General features: G+C 36.7%; 2 protein-coding genes across 2 annotated transcripts; both read right to left on the bottom strand.

The window, feature by feature from the left end:
* Positions 1-436: 436 nt before the first annotated feature.
* LOC146167571 (cholesterol side-chain cleavage enzyme, mitochondrial-like) lies at positions 437-4,406 on the bottom strand. Its single transcript, XM_083388977.1, has 5 exons — positions 4,139-4,406; positions 3,927-4,060; positions 3,331-3,493; positions 2,474-2,600; positions 437-2,111 (listed from the first exon to the last, which is right to left on the bottom strand). Exons 1-5 carry the CDS (start codon positions 4,208-4,210, stop codon positions 1,792-1,794), a joined length of 816 nt encoding a protein of 271 aa, XP_083245103.1. The 5' UTR covers positions 4,211-4,406; the 3' UTR covers positions 437-1,791.
* Positions 4,407-10,399: 5,993 nt separating this feature from the next.
* On the bottom strand, positions 10,400-19,471 carry LOC146167570 (uncharacterized). Its single transcript, XM_083386064.1, has 12 exons — positions 19,348-19,471; positions 18,776-18,966; positions 18,269-18,429; positions 17,568-17,701; positions 15,970-16,205; positions 14,944-15,013; positions 14,521-14,590; positions 12,410-12,511; positions 12,150-12,231; positions 12,020-12,083; positions 10,900-11,078; positions 10,400-10,580 (listed from the first exon to the last, which is right to left on the bottom strand). The coding sequence occupies exons 1-12, from the start codon at positions 19,462-19,464 to the stop codon at positions 10,400-10,402; spliced, it is 1,587 nt and encodes a 528-aa protein (XP_083242190.1). The 5' UTR covers positions 19,465-19,471.
* Between the last annotated feature and the right edge of the window lie 2,250 nt (positions 19,472-21,721).

Below are 21,721 nucleotides of genomic sequence, written 5' to 3'. Positions count from 1 at the left end.
AAAAAACAAAAGCCTTTAACAGCACAAAGACAACGGTAGGGCGAAATGTACAGCGACTGTAACAATATCCGACATAAAAAATCCCTCCATTGCGATAATTGTTCGTATGCCGGTTATGTGTATCAAGAAAGAGAAAATGAAAGAAACAAATAGTTTGGAAGTCAAAGCAAATTGTCAATCTACAAGTGATTCGTTTATTGATTGAAACTGCTTCCATCTTACAGTCTCACGATGCCAACGGAAAAGTAGACTTTTCGAAAAGTCTTTATAAAAACAACTATTTCTAAAGTGCCATACACCAAAGATATTTCATCTTCCAGAAACACACAGAATGCTATTTTATATTTCGTTCCGCAAATCCACTGCAGTGCTTTTGCAAAGGGCATGAAAAAACGTGTTCAATCTAAATAAATCGTACCAAATTTATGCACATTGGTAATCTCTTCGAATTTTTATTAGTTGCGAAATTATGCAAAAATAAAAATAAACAAATCATTTTGCAACGATACTAACAAAACATTTTAATTTACGTTAAAAACACACATGTATCACCTTCGCACTATGGCAAAAAAGATGCTCAAAGAAACATTGCCTTGATGCTAAAACATTTCCAAGATAATAATTCGAAATAAAATACATGATTGCGCATTAGCAAGATAAAAACTTAATATAAACTTCTCGGTTGCAGGGAATACAAAATGAATGGTCTTCGGCGGAGACTCTCCGCCAAGGGCCGTAACTACCACAGGTTGAGCCGGTGCAATTCACTTGGGCCCCAGAGCAAGGGCTTGCTAGATTTCATTTAATATGTATGATAAAAAACACTAAACTCGTATTAATTTTATTTAGAATATACACGTATTAAGCTTTTTAAGCAGCTTTTTATTATTACTTTTTTGAGGATATATTTCTAACAAAAAACAATAATTGCAATTATATGCTTTTTTCAAAAACATTTTAAACAGCAGAAAACTTTTTATGAGTTCAGAAAGTTATCTCAACTGGTTTATGAAACACGGCGTCGGGCGCCCCAAGAGGCGGATCCATGGGAGTTGATCAAGTGGTCATGCCTCCCTCGACTGTGTTTGTCTTTTTAAACATTAATGCAAAACATTTTAGCGCTCCGAACCTCGTTTAGTTTATAATGTTTCAAAGCACATTTTTATCAAAGATTTTTTGGGGGCTAATTGATTCCATCTTTGCAAACGAAGTGTGCGTTATTCTTAACTAAACGATACCTCTTTATAGCGTCACGTTAGATGTAACCTTGTGGCGTCGTAAATAAACGTTTTTTTTTAAAGCCCCTCTCTCCACAACGCAAAAAAATTGAGGCGAAACTTTTTTTCTGTTCCCAAAAATTTTCGATCCAGCCCTGGGCGATTCATAGTAGAGCTTGCACCGGGGCCACATCTAACGAGGTTACCACCCTATAGTCTCCGCTCTAGGCGTTTTTAGATCTAACATATACGCTAATTGAACGGCCTAATGATTATGCTTAATGCTTATGGATGCTTAATGCCTATGGATGCTGATAGCTATTGTTTATACTTCAAAGTAGCAAACGTACGACATTACTTGTAGTGTAAGAAAAACATAATAAAACAGCGGCTGTGCAAAAGCATAGTACGGCAGCATTTTCATACCCATGTAAGAAAATGATGGTTACAATATATAGTACAGGGAAAGTGAGGATTTTAGGTTTGGCCACGCAAAGCGTCACATTTCAGTGTTCAAAGCGATCGCTGGTAGTTTAGTAATATTAAGTGCAAAGAACAAATGGAACACGATCCACTATTTGAGAGGAAAAAACCTGATGCGTGGATCAACTGAAGGAACGGTAAATACCCGGAACTTGCCCTCTATCGGGTCGTGGTGATATTCCAATCGGTATCTTGTCAAGATGGCGATAAGCAGACAGTGGATTTCTTGGAGGGCGAACTGGCGCCCCGGGCACTTCCTTGGACCTTGGCCAAAAGAACCGATCATCGCGAATCGCGCTCTTTGCCGCTGTTTTGAATCCAACCAACGCTCGGGAATGAACTTTTGAGGATTTTCGAAGTATTCAGGGTTCATCGCGTTGATCAGGTTGGACGTATTGAACAAGTCGGTTTCTATGGGTTAAGCGGAAAGGGTTTGGTGGAATTTTATTGAAAATTATCTCTAAATCAGGGCTAATGCTTCCAAATGCGGATTATTTCACAAAAGGGCGTTATGTTATAGAATTGTCCAATTATGTTTTTAAATAATTAAACAACGATACTGAACAAAGCAACTTAAAAAATGTTTTTCTCATATCTCTAAACAATATGTTTTTTGACGATAAGTTCGTCACCTATTATTAATATGCTATCAAGATCAGCGCGATATATTCTTCAGCACTTAAACAGTATCTTTTCACCCAAGCTAAGTTGATTTTTCTTTATTATAATACTGTATACTGAATCATTAAAAAAATATGTGTTACTTTTTTCACCTGCAGGAATACAGTAATTGGACAAGACGATGTCCTTGTCAAGACGTCTAAACCAAAGACCCAAGAAAGGAAATACGCGTTGACTTTCTTGCATAAAAGAGTGAAAATATGGAAGCTGGTTCAAGCGCTGTAATAAAGAACGTACAGGTAAATGAAATATAAAAAATAAAACTGAACTCTGTTGGTATGAACTAGGCTAATAGGTTAAAAAACTGTTTTATAACACTTGCACTCTGATTTTAAAACACCATTTTAAAATGTCCATTTAATGCTAAGCCAATGCGATGACCATATTGGCCATCAAAGATAATGTAATTATTAAGAATTTTAGTTGTAATTTGGAATAATTTAATTTCTGTAACAGGTGTAGATAGCCTAAATAAAATGACCGATATATCAACCATTGAAAACATTGTTTTTTGAGAAACAGTTTGTCCAAAAACAGATTAGACGTCGGATTGTTTGAACTAACAGTATTAGGACGTTTTATTATAGGATAAGCAATTTTGAGAAGCAAGTAGAGTTTAGCGGTTACGCATTAATCAGGTAACAGGGCTACACATGATATCGTTAGAGCGTAATTTCTACCACAAGCAATGGTAATTTTTAATTACTTACCAAAGCTACAGCAGAAACAAAATACAATACATCTTAATTTTGAGCCAAGTATAGACGTGTATTTGATTTTAAAAAAGCGCAGAAGCGTTAAATAAAGGACCTGAACTGGTGATGATAGGGATGCCAAACATATTACAGCCTATCCAAATCCTACGTTATGTAAATAAACAAACTATATTTTAATAGACGCAAAGAAGTTTCATTAATATTTATGACAATAATGTAATCTGTTTTGTTACCCTTCCTGTTATTTGGTCCTCTGCAGTTGCGCTTAGGATTTCTTCTCGAAGTTTTTCCTGCTTATCTGGATGTCTGGCCAATAGGTAAAGTGGAAAAACTGCGCCGTAGGAGGTTGTGTCAATGCCCCCGATTAGAAAATCGTGAATCATCGCTTCCTTTTCTCTGTCGTTAATAAACAAGAGCTTTTGTTTAAATGAATTGAAGCAAACATAGTTACTTTTAACAAAGTTCTCTTATATTTTATTATTATACTGCCAAGTTTGACTAAATCACTAGAGGTTCTTAAACTGTGCGCGCCCTGGTGCGCCGTAATCTTTCAAGGGCGTCGCACAATGATACCGTATCAAAACAACTGCAGTAATAAAATGCTTCAAGTTTCTGTACTATATTACTCTCTCTACAAAACTGTAACCCAATCACATTTCTCATTACTGGTTTACTTTTGTGTGCGGTAAATAAGAGCTGGAGTAGCCTGGAAATTTTGGTTATATCAGTTACTAAATTGTAGGCTCTCGTTATAATATATAGTGTGTAGGTGCTGGTTATATAAGGCTAAATACGAGAAAGCTAACGTTGCAGCCAAACACAAACTTACTCAAATGATAGCGATGTATTCTTAAGGTAATCTTTAAAAAAACATTTTGTCCCTTTCTTGTCATGAGCGGACTCTGCCAGATCTTGATACTTTTGGCAAAGTTGAAAAATCTTTTCCGATCCTTGTTCATACTCCTAATTGATTATAAAGTATGTACTCCTAGTTGATTATAAAGTATTGTTTTCAAAAGATTTATCTTGCTTTGCAATAACCTTTAATGTTTTGGTCTTGTAAATCTTCCACATTGGAACCCCAAATAAAAGTCTTGCCATGCTGTCAAACATTGTATTGACACATTTGATTAATTGCGTGGCTTCAGAACTTGGGTCATTCCTTAGCAATCCTAAAGTTTTATGAGAGTAACTAATTATTTAAAAAAAGGAACTTCACATAACAAATGCATAATTATATATCAACTAACCAAGTCTTGTGTCGAGGTTAAACACAGCTGAAGCTTCCAAAGACCACAACTTAAGAAGTTTCACTAAATCAGTAACCTTGAAAAAATTAAAGTAGGAATTTTTTGCACCATTTATAATTTCTGTTTTTAAGTAAGAGGGACAAGTTTTGGGGGAATGCTTGCTTACATTACTACAGGTCAAAAAATATTAATATGACAAATAGCAATTTTTTTAAATAATATTTATATTGTTTTCAAATTTATCTTACACAAAGCTTAGAACTGTGAGCATGCATACTTCTCTATTTTCATCCAGCTTTTCTTCTAAAAATGTGGCAAAATCATTTGCCACTAGTTGGTGCTGCTCTGTGTAAGCCCATACAGAGGAGTTGTTCAGAAGAAACTTGTTAGTAACTGTGCGCAACTGCGAAACAAGTATATATTATTTTTACTATAAACTAATTTACTTAATGTGGACCTAGTTTTAGTTAAATCTATTTGTTGCAACTGAAGTGTCATAAATACTCTACGCAGAGTTGGAGTTGAAATATTTGTTACTAGTTGTCAGTTGTCACCATAATGTTAGAACTACTTATATAAAACTTGCAAGAAGTAAATTTCACAAAAAATATGTGTAATTATTTTAAAATCGATTCGGTGACCTTTTGCCAGTCTTTTCCATTTTTCTGGGTGAGTCCAACATCTCTTCCATGTTCCAATCTGGCATTAACCATCCAGTCTAGTGGCTGACGACCTGGATGTTTTCCTTCATTTTTTAACACTTTACTTGTGTCATTAGGAGAAGAGTAAAACACTGAATACTCAGTTAGACCTAGACCAATATATAAGACAGGGTTTTAAACGGTTAAGGTACAACAGGAAAAAAAAGTTGGTAATTATAAAAAATATATTTTTAAAATATATGTTCAATTTAAATTGCAATTTATACCTGGTAAAACATTCTCTTTATAAATAGATCCGAGTGCTTCATGGCGGTTTCGAAAGTGATCATAAAGATTTAGCAATGAAAAACCTCGCAAGCTTGAATAATCAAGAGCAGTTCCTAGAATTGGAATTGAACTTGAGGGTTCAGGTATTTCCCCGAATGTGCGGGTTCCATGAACATCCTTACTTGCTTTATCTAAAAATATATATTATATATTACGATACATTCTTAAAACTGTAAACATATGCTTCCTGTATAATGTAATTTTTACGCTATATGTAATTTACAACTATTCTGTTTTAATTTACAACAATTTAATATGCAACTCACACGCAGGATTAAGTATACTTAATGTTCAAAAAAAAATATTAGTAATCAAGGATTCAGCCTAAACTTTTAGTAGATAATTTTTTTTTTAAATAAAACAAGAACTTCACATGCTTATCTTACTTTCAGGTTGTCCTGAGTGTTGTTGAAATCCTCTTATAACAAAAAATATGTTGTTCCAAAAGGGTTGACATTGATGAAAAGTCCTAAGTAGGGGATTACAGTGCATATTTTATTGAATAAAATATATAAAATTAGTTAACCAGGGTTAGCTGCTGAATAGTGTTAAATTAAAAATAGAGAAAACATAAAAATTACTTATTGCTGCAAATAGGATAAGACTGAGCTTAATACGAAAACAGCTGAAGGTTGAAAGTTGATAGGACTACAGTCGTAAGACCAAAGTTAGGACACCAACAACGAAATACAAAATATTTGGGAATAAGACCAAAATAGGACTAATATGGTACCTAATAGTCCGAAACAAAATAAGACCTGCCCAAACCTGTCTGCATTCTATTGAAGGTAAACAGCAGATATGTTAACGCAAAATTTATGGGAACACCTGAATTATTAATTATTATACTGTACACTTAGGTTTTCGTAAAAAGCTCATTGGTCGTAATACTATGGTATTGTAGATTGTTTTGATTTTGTTCGTCTTATTGTCTGTGGACTGTGGATTGCTGCAAGAATCACTCAAGCGTAACACGTATGTGATGAACCATGTTTATATATAACGAAAAGCTGCAAAACAACAACCAGAAACGTCACTTTGAAATCTTTGAATTTAACAAACTCGGTTCCATTAAGCCTATTAACGTTAAAAAACATCTTGCAAAAGTCATATAATTCAGCCGGTTCTGTTACAAAAAGTCATATTTTCCGACATATAATTAGAGTAGTTGCAAGAACAGGATGCAACCCCAGCTTCCAGCGAATGTTGCGAACTGCGAACCGGCTAAATCCCATCACTGCTAACAGCCTACAGCCCAGGGTCGCGCCGGCAACCTTTCGTATGCATTGTGACATTATTTCAAAATATCAACAATTCGCGTGCCAAACATTTTTCTATGTTTTGGTTTGCACATGCAACCAGGGCTAAAAACAACCCGAGTCCGACTCCAGGCAAGCAATTTCATCGAGTACCGAGTCCGGCTCAGACTGCCTGTATTTCACTGATTTACGTATTTAAAGTAAGATGGATATTCACAGTCCACTCATAGGGATTATGGAGAATATGCCATCATATGCTATTCCACCTTAACCATTTACAGTTTGCTGATTTATCAGTTTCGAAATTTGTTACTGCGCATGAGCACACGTCGAACTCTGTGGTAGTTTTACCTAGTCTTACCCGAGTCCGACTCTGCAGCCCTGCTATGGCCGGATTAACCATTAGGCTAATAAGGCTATAGCTTTAAGCCCTGAAAAAATTCGGCCCCTGGAAAAAATTGGAAAAATTCAGTTAGTTTTATTTTATTCAATAGATGGAATTCAATACAGTTGCTGCATGACTGGCGTCTATTGTCACCATTATTAAGCGATTTCTGCGAACTAGGTTTGGCGACGTGGCACACTGCTGCATTAAGATTGAATTTGACAATCGTATTTGTGTATTAGTTGCCAGGCTAGTTAGGGCAGTGGTTCTCAACCTTTTTATCTTACGGTCCGGTAAAATTTCAAAACAAGTTTTGTGGACCGGTCGACCTTCAAAAATCAAAATTCACCCAAAATGTAATTACGACAAAAGCATGCAACTTTAAAGAAAACAATTTAAACTTCAATTTAATGAGCGATTTGTTGATGTCTTTTTGATATCATAAGCATACGTGTTATACGTGGTTCTATTAAGTCTTTCACATAAAACTGGTGTTAAAGATTAAGGCTGAAACGAGTTGCAGTCACTTTTAAACAGTTGGGAAGAACACTTGCAGCATTGTGACTTATGATAAACTGATTAAGTCAAGCTTTTAACATCTTGCGCTTTGCAATTAAGATATAAAATTATAATATATTTGGCGGACCGGCAGAAAAGTTGACGCGGACCGGCCGTTGAGAACACTAAGTTAGAGTGTATTTTTAAATTAGGTCTAGGGCTCTATGCTTATGGAATTTATGGTAATTACGTCCTTCTCTAGTAAATTGGATCCTTCTCAAGTAAACAGCCTTAGGCCTATAGGCTATAGTACCCTTAATCCGGCCCTGGCTATGACCTGACATCCAACTTATGAATGATATCTGACATCTAATTTACGTATATTTGGAGACACCATTCAACCTATTTCATAAGTCAAATTATGTAAAGATACCTGTTAACCCTGCTGATAAAAAGCGAACTGTCACGAAAACAATGCTGTGCCAGCTTTTTTTTTAACATACTTCGACGCTTTTCAGCCGATACCTAGAAGTGTTAACTATATTAGTTTCGCTTTTAGCTTGGTTTCTCAGTCGCACAAAAACACAAGATACGAACGGTTAGTCGTAAACAACAAGTTTAACGCCCACAAAAATGATGTGATAGTAATGTAATGGTTGCACTTTCTTAAGGTGATATAACATGTGCGTTTGACCATTTAGCGCGCCCTCAAAAATCATCTTGCGTGTCACTTGCGGCACGCGTGCCAGGGGTTGCCGACCCCTGCTACAGCCAAATTAAAAAGCAGCAGTTGTCTCATGACTTATACTTATGAAGCAACAATTCAATTTTCAGACAAACAATCACAAAAGGAAAACTACTACAATTATAAAAATGAACACAATGTATGACTGCTGTTACGTGCGACCTTGACCATTGCACACTTTTTTTAAACACGTGAGCTACTTTGATCTCAAAAATCAATGTATGAGATAAGATGCACAAAAATCATTGACAGTAAAGTATTTCTAACCGGTTCGCTGATCTCAACCGGTGCGAACCGGCTGAATCCCACCACTGGCAAGAACCAATGGTGCCAAACAAGATGGCTTGGGCAAGATGTTCATCATGTAAAAAACTAAATAGGCAAATCCCAGCTACATGCTTCGACATATTAAAGCAGTTAATTAAATCCAGCGTTTATGTTCGTAGAGTATCAACCCAACAACTTGCAGCGACAACTAGTCGTCAAAATTATTTTTTTATGAATATTAAATTTAAACGTCACAAAAAAGTATATTTGACCAAAAAGGTGTTGACGTCAATAATGTTTTATCAACAGAGGAACTAAGTAGCAGGGTGCGAAGTCGGTCTAAACCACTCGAACCAGACTTCTTCGAGAAAAATGAAAGTACCGTATAGTAGAGTCCGACTACGGCCCAGAAAAGAGTCCCAATCAAATTCCAGCCATATTATTGGACTTCTTTGAGTCACCAATTCGGTTAAACTAAACAGCATGCTGTGTTCATTCCACCCATAGAAAAAATAGATTAAAGTCACAAAACACGTCATAAATTGACTAAAATCGAATTTTAAGTATTTTGGAACACGGATGACGTCATTATGACGAGTTCGACATGATGTTTTTCGGGAATTTTTTTGTAGTTCTTGGCACCTTTTCCGTAATATCAATAACCAAACCTTCGGTGGTATAATTTGTTGAAATCTTACGGAAGTTTAGAACAGCGATTCCCAAACTTTTTTAAAAATTTTGCCTGATGGACTCTTTTTGTAATTATTTCGATATTTCGCGGCCCTTTAAAAAATTCAAAGGTCAGATAACCCATGTTTTTTGTACCTACACACTAGTGCAGTCGCGATTCTTTTTAATGTAACAACTTTTAGCGCTGGTCTAGAATCCTACCACAGTTAATAAATGCTAGTTAGAGTCTGTATGTGGGTGGGTCAAGTATTATTATATATTGATAATTACACCAGCACCACACTAACTACTGTGATACCAACAATTCATTGATAGCAGGTGTAGTACAGAATATTTTTAAAGGCAATTTAATCGCAACAGTTATAAAAAATAAACTTTCATTCGCTCGTTCGCTTACCTTTAATATTTATTAAAATACGATTTTTTACTTTTTTTTTTTACTATAAATTATTCGAACAGAAACTCAATGTTCGTTAGTTTATGTGAGTATTTTTATTAGAAGTTTTTCAAACGCAAAAGTACGCAGCTTGAAGGTAGACCAACGAAAGCAACAATTAATTGCACAACATTTCAGTTGAATGTTTAAAGCTTTCCATCAATTTTTTCTACAGTTATTTCAGTTATTTTTTAAAACAGCATCAGATTCACAAAATCGCATTGAAACTTACATCAAATAACAACGGTATAGGTAGGAGTATAAACAAACGGTTTCCAAAAAAGGTGGTGACACTTCTGTATATATTTTGAAGAGTTTAAACAAGGACTGGCCTACATTAAATGACGTGAAAAAGGTTATATTTAGTTAATGTGATAAAAAAGAAAACTAGAACAGTAGACGATTTTAAAATGAGAGGTCTTATACACAATTTACAATACCTGCGTGGTGCAAAAAATTCTTTTAAAAAACTAAAATCCTTAACCCGCCCTTGGAACGTTAATTGGCCCGCAGTATGGAGAGAATTGCTTCTGGTGGCCTGCGATAAAACATTGTTGGAATAACGCCACTTTTCACCATCGTACAGAAAACAGAAAAACAGTAAACATAGACTTTCGTCGCGCCTGTTTGATGCCAGCCAAAAATGAAATGAGGTTTGTTATATAAAATTCAAAGTAAAAGGGACTGACATTTCAAGTTCAAATAAAACTTTAAAAAGTTTCACCCAGCTTTTTGACGGGCCAACAAGAAACCCTGTCTTATTTGGTCAACAGTGCTGTTAAATTAGGATTGTAATTGAAAACGGTGGTGAATACGCCTCAAAACAAGTTTGTTCAGGCGACTTCGAAATGCCTGAAGTCTCCACGAGTAGAGAAAAAAGTTGATGGCGCTGTTGGCGTGCGACAAAAGAATGGCGATGCTGTAGAAAATCGACGGAACTTCGTTGTCGCGCCCCTGGTTAGCCCTGTGCAGCAAATTAAAAAGAAATCATGCAACCACCAAATTCAATTAATTGAGCTTCATGCTCCGGAACACAATACACGTTTTTTCAGTAATTTCAATAAAAGAATGAAAGCCACAATATTCGACAAAAAGGCTTGGGTTTTTACACTGATGATTTCATGAGGTATTGCTGGAACGTCTGTAAACTGCGAAATGTCAATTTTATCAAATATTATGGCTTTCCTAGTTTTATTGAAATGAGCTTCATGCGTTCTAAAATATTAAAGACGGTTTTATAAATGTTCTGTTACCAAATTATAAGTGTATACCACAATACCAACCAGTTTATAGTGTTTAAGATGTGTATTGGTATCCAGCAAACGGCAAAGCAAAACACGATCAGACAAAGGACCGCCGCAGCCTTAAATTCCCTCCTTCGCTTCCGATGTCTTCTCTCATGGCTACGTTTTGCTTGGTAGCTACTATTTGTGCCACTCCGTGGACGCATAATTGGACTTTGCTGAAATATTTCAAGTCCCTTGTTAAGTAATTACTTTGTTAACAAAGAATAACGAAATCTATTTAAAACCCGGAAAGTATACCTACAAAGATATTTCGATTTAAATAAGAGTAGAAGTGAGTCCCACAATGGTGTTTCTATTTTTGCATCTTATTCGTAGATGATGATTTCGTATGACTACTCGTACTTTCAGTTTGTTGATAAATTAGGTGTAATTAAGTATATTTTCTCTCTGTATAGATTAGGGCTCCGCAACGTTTTGTCACTTGCGGCAAACCAACAGGGTTTAAAATTCTCGGCGGCAAATATACCGCAAACAACGATAAACACATGGGTTTATATGTAGCCGAGTACGAAAATAATGTGCATGGGTATATGAGCTATTATTACCTTATCATCTAACTTTAGGTTTATAAAGTCCTAAAGCAATCCGCTAAAGGTGGGCCTTGCTTTGGTTAACATCACTCGGTTAACATCAATGACTGATCAGACAATATTAAAGGCTTGTAGGATAATTGGCATTAAGAAAATAAAACTTACTCGAACATTGTATTTTTCACTTTAATGTTCGGTCTTTTAAAACAACAACTAAGATAAACTTGTGCAACAACAGCTAAGATTAAAATGTCTAATTATTTTACACCGAATTTGCATGGGTTTAAACTTTAGAGCGTATGGTATGGAGATATCTTCTTGCTTTCGCTTTAGACGCGCAAATGACCTGACAGTATAGTTAACTTTGTGTCAAAATAATTTCCAACTATGATTTTTTACGATTGACCGTAACATGGGTTTAAACAAAAGGTTAAATAGAAAGAAAGAAAGCTTACCAGAATTATTGCATTTATTAAAAAGCCTGCCAAACTCCACGGTTTTATTATTAGTAGTACTGAAGGCACACTAATAGACTATAGAGTGATATTTAAATCTATATTACTCACAGACACCGAAGAATTGGCCGAATTGTATCCACTGCTTTGGCGATATCCCGGTTCTGGATTTATGCTGGAAAATAGGAAAGAATGTTGGGCCAATAACATAACATTTAGCCTATTAACAAATCACACTCACTTTTTCGAAATTCCGTTTGCCGAATCTTGAAGTTTCTCCAGGCTTTCCAAACGAACACGGAGGAGGCTAGAGTCTATTGATCCTTTAAGATAAACAGTGAATTAACAATATGGAAATCGTTCTACCAAAAACCTGAAAAAAATGAGGTAACGCACCCATTTCCTCCATACGTTATACTCGTATGCTTGTGGCATAAGACTAAGGTATAACGTTACACTATGCACTTGCAATGATTTCGAACAAATCGTTTTTTGCCTCACCATTAGATAAACTTTTGCCCCTCTTGTCCGAGATCGTAATGGATCCGTCCAGCCGTACTGAACTGTGTTGCATTATCACGGCAGAGCTAGAAGGCGGTTCCACTAAAATGACATGGCATTAAAATTAACCAATAAAATAATGATTCTGAGTTTTGCCTGACAGTTTTTAAGAACAATGTCCAGACTCAGTAAAAGTCTTGTTTTATATAAAAGTTGTCATTTTATATTTCGAAACAACATACGTTGAAGAAACGGATTTGAAAGTTGCAATATTTGCACGGTATACCTAGAATTTTAGGCACGATTCTTTACTGAGACAACTGCACAACAGGGAAATTCATATCCGGGCGCTCTTTTAATCACCAGATTCTCTCAAAAGGTGCTTTACATACTAAAAAAGAGGTTGTAATTGAGTAAAGCGCGATTTTGTTTTTTATGTTTACGCATTAAACTTGGTAAAAAGCATATTTTCTTTTAGCTAGATTTAAAACGAATGATGGTGTTGAGTGTTGGGCCAATTAGTATAGAAGTCGCGACGAGATCCTTTATCTCATAGTTGAAAGCTTGTTTTGTAAGTGTTTGCAGATCGATTCGCGGTCACTTTACGAACGTTAGTGATCGCGGTATCCATTTATATGATGAAATGTTGCGCTTTTACTACCTAAAAAATCGATTCAACTTAATTTGGAGCCAGCCAGGCATGGGGGTAGCATAATGACATTTGTGCTAAAATACACCTTTCTTGTGGTAGAATTCAATTGCTGTCGAACGGTGCGTACTACGGTCATTTTTCCTACAATAAATTATATAAAATAAACACCACAGCTCAGGGGTGGGCAAGTATTTTAAGGGGACGCATAATAAATTCGAACGTCCTCACTCAAGCACCCTAAACCGGCAGTTGCGCAAATGGGTAACTAAAATTAAGTTCAATAATTTTAAGGAAAAGGTGACAAAGGGTTGCATTGTGTAGCCTATGTCACTATGAGTGTAATCTCGAATCAGGTATTTTTGGTAGGTATAGAAAATCGATTGATTAACAAAACAAAAAATAGAAATATTTGTTTGCATCATTTCAGATGACCCTAAAAAACTTCCGTTTTCCATAAGATATGGTTTTACCATTGATGTAAACGTTTTGCAAATAGCACAAAATCGTTGCTACAACAAACGTTTAGAAGTATGGGACACAAGTTCATGTAGGACAAGTATATGACAGTAAAATGCCTACGCTGAGTAGAGCTTCAGTTATTTACCAAGTAATCGCCATGTACTCATAAACAGTCAACATAAAGGCATATTTTTAGTTAACTTATTTAATTATTTTTTTATGTAGTTGTGCCCCTGGTAACTAACTAATAGTATGTATACTTGACAAATACTAAAATTTTTGTGCTTAAATAATTCACGATTACGCAAACCACTACACAAGTATTTTTGGTTATATCAAGAGCAATGTGATAAAAAATACTACGGTGAAAGATATGAGCGTCATGAAATTGTGGTGGGCGTTTAAGGTATAGAACCTGAGTTTAATAAAACACTTTGGCGGTCATATGATCCGTTTAAATAGCGTGTTTTTTCTGTATTTTTACCAACTGGGAACACATCGATAACTTGCCACCCTTTAATAAACCAATTGCCTGTCAAGACCACAGGAAAACTAAATCGTTCGACGTTCCTATTCCCTTGTGGCATTTCCCAGAGGCCATCCGGTCGGCTGTCGTAATTGTTAAAGTCGAATGTCGATGCAAGTCAACTATGCTACAGCGTTGCAATTACACGCGTCACTGTGAAGAAGTGAGAATGGACATCGGACATATTGATGCGTACACGTAATCACAAATGCCATATCGATTATATCAGTGTGCGGAGGGCTTATCTAATTGCATTGCTTAATTTGTTGCGCTGAGGGATAAACCTAGCATTGAGGAGTTTATTCTCATAATAGGGGTCATCGTCAAACCAACGTGTAGCGCACACTCTCCTTGGGCAATATATTTAATCTTTCATTAAGATAAGGAAATATGTTTTTTTTTTTTTTTTAACGTCAATCGGATTACACATAATACAAATTTAAAACACGCAAAAATGTGACAATTTTTAGTCACCTTCGACTCGTACTGTTGCGTATGGTAATCCGGAATCGTTGTAATCGCATTCGACTTCTTGATGTTCCTTCTGTATCAAATGTAATCGTGATACATTATGTAGCGCATGGGTATTTGAAAACCACGTTTAGTTTTATCGTATTGTATCCGCATAGCACCGAACTTACCGCTTTGGAATCAGTGACCTTTTACAGCCATATATTGTCTTACTGATGTAATCACCCATCGTAAACACAATGGAGCTAAGGTTAAAGAGAAGGACAGTCTACTTTGCTTTCGAGACGGCCATGTGGCAAAAAAATATACCCGGACAGAAAACGCTTTTAGAACTCCACATAAGGCGACAAATGCTGTTATAGTATGCGACTTGTCACAAATAGTGTGTGACATCACCGAGAATGGCGGTTGACGCCGATCACTTACCTCAACAAAGTGACGTCTTTTTGGCGAATTGCTATGCTTGTTGTTCTTCCCGCATGCTGGACTTTCCCTCCTGGCTCAGCACCAAATAAAACTCATATTCAGTTTCGTGTTTTAATTTCCTTTAGCTTTTTTGTGCTAAACCCATCACTGATGATAATTTTTCACGTACAATTGAACAGATAATTTACCAATAGGGTTGCAATCTTACGCAGATCTGAGTTTTAGGAAAGCACTGCCAACCAATGTTGTTCCATTTATTTTATTAGTTTGCATTTTTTGTGAACTTTATTCCCCTTTTATTTCAACCATTATATTAATGAAAGGTTAAAAAGCTGAATTGCGAGGGAAGATGAAATCAATTTGTCTTACGCAAATCTCTGGATAGTATAGGGAATCGCCGACAACCCAAAAGATCCAAATGGCAAATAACAGTTAATCTCATGAATATTTTATAAGCACAGCTAAATAAGGTTCAATTGAAATATGCGTTGTGTAATGAAACGTCTTTACAATCGGCATAAAACGTGTAGAGAAATTGCATATTCGACGAACCGCCAATTTCTGTAAATTTGACTCGGTTGAGTGTTAAACCAAAATGTTTGCAAATATTGAATTTCAAGATTCTTTTAAATTCAAACTTTAATGAAAAGTAGGTGGGAAGAAACATATATATGCTTTTAAAAACTTCAATTAAAACTTTGTTTAAAACACTTTTTTTGTTAACAAAGTACTACGAGCTATTTAGTAAACCAAATGTCCCCGCTTCAGAATTAATAGCAGAATACTCTAGAAAAGCTGGTAATTTAGGTCAGACCCATTTTTTATTGATATAAAAGATATATATATATATATATTGCCAGCGAAGGCATCGTCAGTATATGTGACCTAAATTACTAGCTTTGCTAGAGTATTCTGCTATTACTGATCAGGAATTTAGGTCGACATTTATCTTGCAAGGGTCAAGGTGATTTCTGCTATCACATATACTCAGTGCTTCAGAATCAAGTAACCACCTCGGGCGCTTACCTGTTGGGCGGAGGTGAGGACACGGGAGTGACCGGTTCTCTTCCAGAGGTTGGCGAGAACTCGGCTGCACTGCGGGAGTCGATTCCTCCTCCTCCTCCGGAAGACGCACCAGCTCCTTGTTTGCTGGAGGCGCGCATGAAGGAGGCGAAGATGATGGAGTAGAGAACGGCTGAGGTAAGCAGTGGTGGAATGACGCAGGCCGCAAAGTTGAAGAACATGTAGTCGGGGTCCATCACCTGCCGCAGTTGACGAAAAAAACATCAAAAAAATATAGTATGGCGAAGTCTAGTTTTTGGTTTAAACATGGTAATTCGCGGAGTACTTAAAACTGCTTCACGGACGCCATGCTGGGAACCTCTGATCTCTAGATTTTATGATTTGGCGTATGTCACCTAATAAGATTAATTTATCAACAGCACTGTAATTATTCAAGGCAGCATTTCCTAGCTGAACTGTTAACAATGTAGCTAATTTGGCATTGTTGGGTTTTATTTGCTTTGATATTTTGCTTTTCGGACACATCTCTTGACGTGAGCTTGAACAGCTGTCGCAGTCTTAGCTATTGTGATAGGTTTGTCTAAATTTCGTTCGAAATCAAACCGTGCAAATGCAAGTTGTTCGGCGACATAGTTACGTTTTTATCAACGAAGTAAGTTTACCAGTTTTAAGACTAGGGAGGTCATTTAACCAGTCGATTAGCACTAACTAACGGCCCTATACTAGCACAATTAGTTAGATAGTTGGGTTACGTTGTTATATGACGTATAAGGGCTCGTTTGTATGGTTTGTATGTGGTATTTGCTCAGTAATCCTATTACTAGTTCTGTCAAATACGTTGTCAAATACGTTAATACGTATATTTTTTTTGTATTTCTAAAACCTTGTTTTATGTAAGTGAGCGACTTTTGCAACTATAAGCAACAAAACTTTCGTTTTATTTAGTCGGACTTTGCTCGTTGCTTACAAACTCGCTTGCTATCGATCGGTTCGCCCGCACACAAGGAGGGCAGTTAAGCTCATTTACGCGCCATGGGGGTTTTCTTCTAACTCGTGATGGGGACTTTTGCTTTTCTAACTGGTAATGGGGACTTTTGCCTCCATCAGAACGCAACACGGTACGAAATTACGCATTGACCATTGAAAAAAAAAACGTGAAAACTCATTAACAAGTCATAGTGATGCAACCAAGAATTTTTCAAACTGTCGTGGTTTGTGTTACATTTACCCTTAACATTTGTGACCCGGTCTTTATCAAATAAACTAACAAATATATTTCAAGTTACGCTAACAATGCAAAAACGTTGGGCCCACTGGTCTCTGTTTAAGGGATGACGATGAAAATAAAGTTAGTTTGCGATAAAATGTAGAAAATGCGTACAGCTACTATTAACCCAATTCCCTTTTGGCCCTAAAAACAAAATTCCACCAATAAAACAGTGGGACAGGATAAGCATAAATGCTGTATATGTACCAGGAAGCAAAAACCACTCTCGCAACCGGCTACAAGTACAAATTGTTTATATAAGAGAGCCTGTAAATGTAAATGTATGTTTTATGTAAATATCAAAACGATTTAACAGGAAACCTAATCCACACACCTTCATGAATTCGCACTTTTCAAAGACAATTTCGGGAGGGTTTTCTGTTCCTTCCAATTCAATGAAGTATTTGCTCGACAAGTCTGATGTATTTTTTGTCCAAACGTTTGTCGACGCAGTCTGACCCGGCAGTTCTATGGGAATATAAAACAAGTATGCTTTAGTGCTATAAAAATATATAAACTGCATAGTGACACATTTTGATGCAACATAAATCTTCGGGGGAAAATACGTATCATTAATATGGACTATAGAACCTTGTTTACACGAAAGCTACAGCATTTTTGCCAAAAATTATGCAACTCTTATCGATCATTATTGATGGTATGGTCTCTGTAACGCAAATACGGTGGACTGCATTGTGTTAGCGAAAGCATTACGCAGGCAAACTAATCTTAAAAAATAAAATCTAAATAAGTTTATGCTCATTGAATTTAATAGAAATGTTTGGATTTTAATATTTGCGTTTTCTGTGGTATTTTGCTTTCCCTTCAGGCGCTGTTTTTATATTATTTAACGTAATTGCATTAAGACGAGTCTAACAATCAAAAGACAATTTAGCTTGATAATAACCTATTATCAAGCTACATTACAGATCCGTGCATAGTGTACCCAAAAAGACAATTTGCTACGTAAAAGACACCCTGCCATTACTTTATTTCAACTGGATACGCTGCATACCGGCAAACTATAAATTTTACCGGGTGTACTTTTCGTCTGTTGAGTGGCGACCTTGTTCCATCCTAAGAGGGGTAGCATCCCGATGGCGGTGGAGAGGAACCAAGTAAACACGATGACAACTAGACATCTGCTGTTCGTTAGCTTCGTGTAATGAATTCGTGGAAATCTGATGGCTACATATCTAAAAATTATGACAAATATAAAAAATAAGAACAACTATAAAAGCCAAAAATAGGAGTAGATTAACTTATAAAAATCTTGATGCAAACGACGATACAGTAAGTCCAAAAATACGAATACAATGCGGCAAAGCGTAGATTCATATATAAAAACGTTAAGGCAAACCACGGGGTGCGGCAAAGCAAGGGCAGCGCTTCATAATAATTATCAAAGAAAACACTATTTGAAACATGACACGTTAAGAAAGCGTAATCCATCAACAGAGGCATATCTGTTCGCGGAACATATAACAATGCGCAACTTTGAAACGCGATCTTTGAACTGACAAACTACAGCTATAAGCGCACCTCTCAACCGCCACAGCCATCATGTTGAAGATGGATATTTGCGTTGGTATCATGATGAAGGACAGCATTAGCATGCAGAGACGGGGCGATCCGTGGGGAAGTCCCAGCTTGGTGAGGATTGCGAACGGGATCGCAAAAGTTCCGACGAAAATGTCGGCCACCGCCAGGGAGGTCACGAACATGTACATCACCTGGGTTGGGAGACATTTTTGGTTAGATTACTGTGTCAAACAGCCGTAACACCTTCCTCAAAAAGCGACGCTTAAAAGCTAAGGCTATATTTTCAGCAACGTTAAGCCGACCAGTGAAACTGATTACAAATTTGAATGGTAATTCTCGTGACGACGAAGCTCCAAATGTCGCTGAGCAGCGTACCGACATTTTTTTAACTTGATTTTCCATATTTAAACAAAATCTTTATTTATCATAAACTTCCAATACATGTATATAGATAATATAGGTTATCAAAATAGATATAAAACAAAATAATATAGACGCCATTTTGCTAAGTAGTTTTACAGGTCGCGCTTATCCATTTAGTTTAATATTGAATAACAAAACAAAGCTTTTACCTTTCGTCGTAACCCGGCGCTCTGAATCACCACGTAACAAACCAAAGTATTGCCAGTGATGGCCACCAAGGCGATAACCACCTCCATCAAGATGTAAATGCACGTCTCGGCGTCCATCCTTCCAGTCAGGTGCACAGTTCAGTTTGAGAGTTTATATCGCTTTACACAAGCGCTCAATACCCGAAAGTGACCGCTCAATTAAGTTAACGGGCAGCACGCTCCAATGGCGATTGGACTTTCACAAGTTTGACGTGACGACGGCGCTTGGCGAAATGGATGCCAAACGCAAGGGAAATGGCTGTATACTTGACTCCCCGTACAAAATCCAGCGAATACTTCCTGCAACGTGAAACTTAGCGCTGGTGCTGGTTTATCGTCAGTGGCCTATTTAGCATTAAAAGGCCCTTTACTGAAAAGAAGTATAACATGGCACAAAGGGTGTAACATAAAACATTTGCACAAAATAAAATAAGCTACATATGCTTTACAATCGCAAAAAGTTTTGCTACTCTGTTGACCATATAATTATAAAGTATAAGAAAACATGCAACAGGCAAAGACAATTATATTAATAAGGGCAATATGATTATAACTTTTGCAAAGAAATCAATGTTTTTTTACGATTTCTGGTATATGAGGTAACAAAAATAATAAAAGTACGGCCTAAGTGTTTTCAAAAGTTCAATATGCATTTTGTCACACTCCGAAAGAAAGTGACGCTATACATGTAGTGCGCACGATTATATTTCTAGTATAGTTCTGCATTATCGCAAATACTGTTTAAACATCTCCATGCAACTTTCACTAGACCTTCTTAAAGTGCCTGATCGATCTCACTATCAACTGTCGAATAGTTTCCAGGCCGCTAACGCACGACACTGCCGCAAGTTCGCAACCACCATATAGGCTGTCAACAAGCCGCGCCAAGATTGGTAAGCGGCATGTATTTAGACATGCTTAATTAGACGAGCATAATATTGTCCTATTCCCGCAGTTGGAAGGTCATTATTATCAAAAAATCACTGTTTACTTGATAGAAAAATAGCACATGCAATTGAAAAGAGTACAAAGGCCAAACGGATTTGTCTCTAATTGATCAAGGACTGTTTCATTTCTCGGTTCATCTGTCGTTTTTTGCTAAACGGGAGAGGACAGTTTCTCTTATGTTTATTCTCACACGGAACATCAATCGAATTATATGAAGCTCTACGGCGTCAGCTGTAAGCCGCTGTAAGGACACGCGGATTAAATCTGCCTTTTTCGTCACCTTGAATAGTAATGAAACAGTTGCAATGCTACGAGTGAGTGCGGTCGTATTTGATCTTACTCCAAACCTAGAAGCTGTTCACTTACACATCTGCTTATTTTGCTGAAACCACTTACTATAGCATTATAGGTGTCTCTAATCCCGTTAATCAATTGTTTATTGAAAAGAAAAGCCAACGTACAGAACTCTAATTGTGGTGATTGATCGATCAGACGATCACGCTTATCGCGGCTAAAGTTGCGACCAATAGACGACTTCACGTTGGCTGAAAGCAGCTATTGTGCTTGACGCTTGTTAGCTCTTTTTTCAATCACCTAGAAGGAGTTTCTGTTTCGTAGCAACAACTAACACGGAAAAAAGGAAAGCAGATTTAAGTTAAAACGTGACGCTGAAATCACGCAGAAAAACTGTGGCTATACAGTATAACCTACTGTTAGCGAATAAAAACACTCCACAATATAGAACCCGTTTGCGTAGGATGTTCGTCAATCGTAAATGTTGGTTGCCCAGAATAAAGCTGAGTGGCAAACCATTTTTCACTGACTGACGAACGGATTTGATGGAATTGGCTGTCCCCAATCTAAACTAAAGTGTGATTTTGTCGCTTATAACATGCGTATTTTTATATCGTTTGACATCTTTAACACATATTATCATAAAAAACGCTTTAACTGCCTTTCCGTGTGTCGTTTCTTTAATTTAAAGTTGTGCAACATTTCGTTTTGTTAGACAAATTGCTATATTCGATAACCTAGGTTTGATTAATCAACTCGTTAAGGCTCCACATGGCATTTCATTAACGTGCTCTGTGTTTACTCGATGCTAGGGTTATCTTATCGGTAATCGAAAGCAATGATGTCGAAACCTTCTCCTCCCCGTAAAAGGTAGAGTCATGTACTTGTAAAGATCCTGTAGTTCTGTCTAGTGGTAAATATATCTGCCAAACCACATTCCTGTTGTATTCTATTAAACGCTCCTTCGTCTCGCTCCTGCTTATTTAGTTTATACTTACTCTCTTCGAGAGAGACCGCCATAGTCTCTCGGCCAGACCAGAACAATATTTTTTGGTCCTGGCGCTATCCCTCTCCTCTACAACCTTCTGCGATG

Source organism: Ascidiella aspersa, chromosome 1, assembly GCF_963924565.1.
Source record: "Ascidiella aspersa chromosome 1, kaAscAspe10.2, whole genome shotgun sequence".
Taxonomy (NCBI): domain Eukaryota; kingdom Metazoa; phylum Chordata; class Ascidiacea; order Phlebobranchia; family Ascidiidae; genus Ascidiella; species Ascidiella aspersa.
This window is presented reverse-complemented; position numbering and strand designations above follow the sequence as displayed.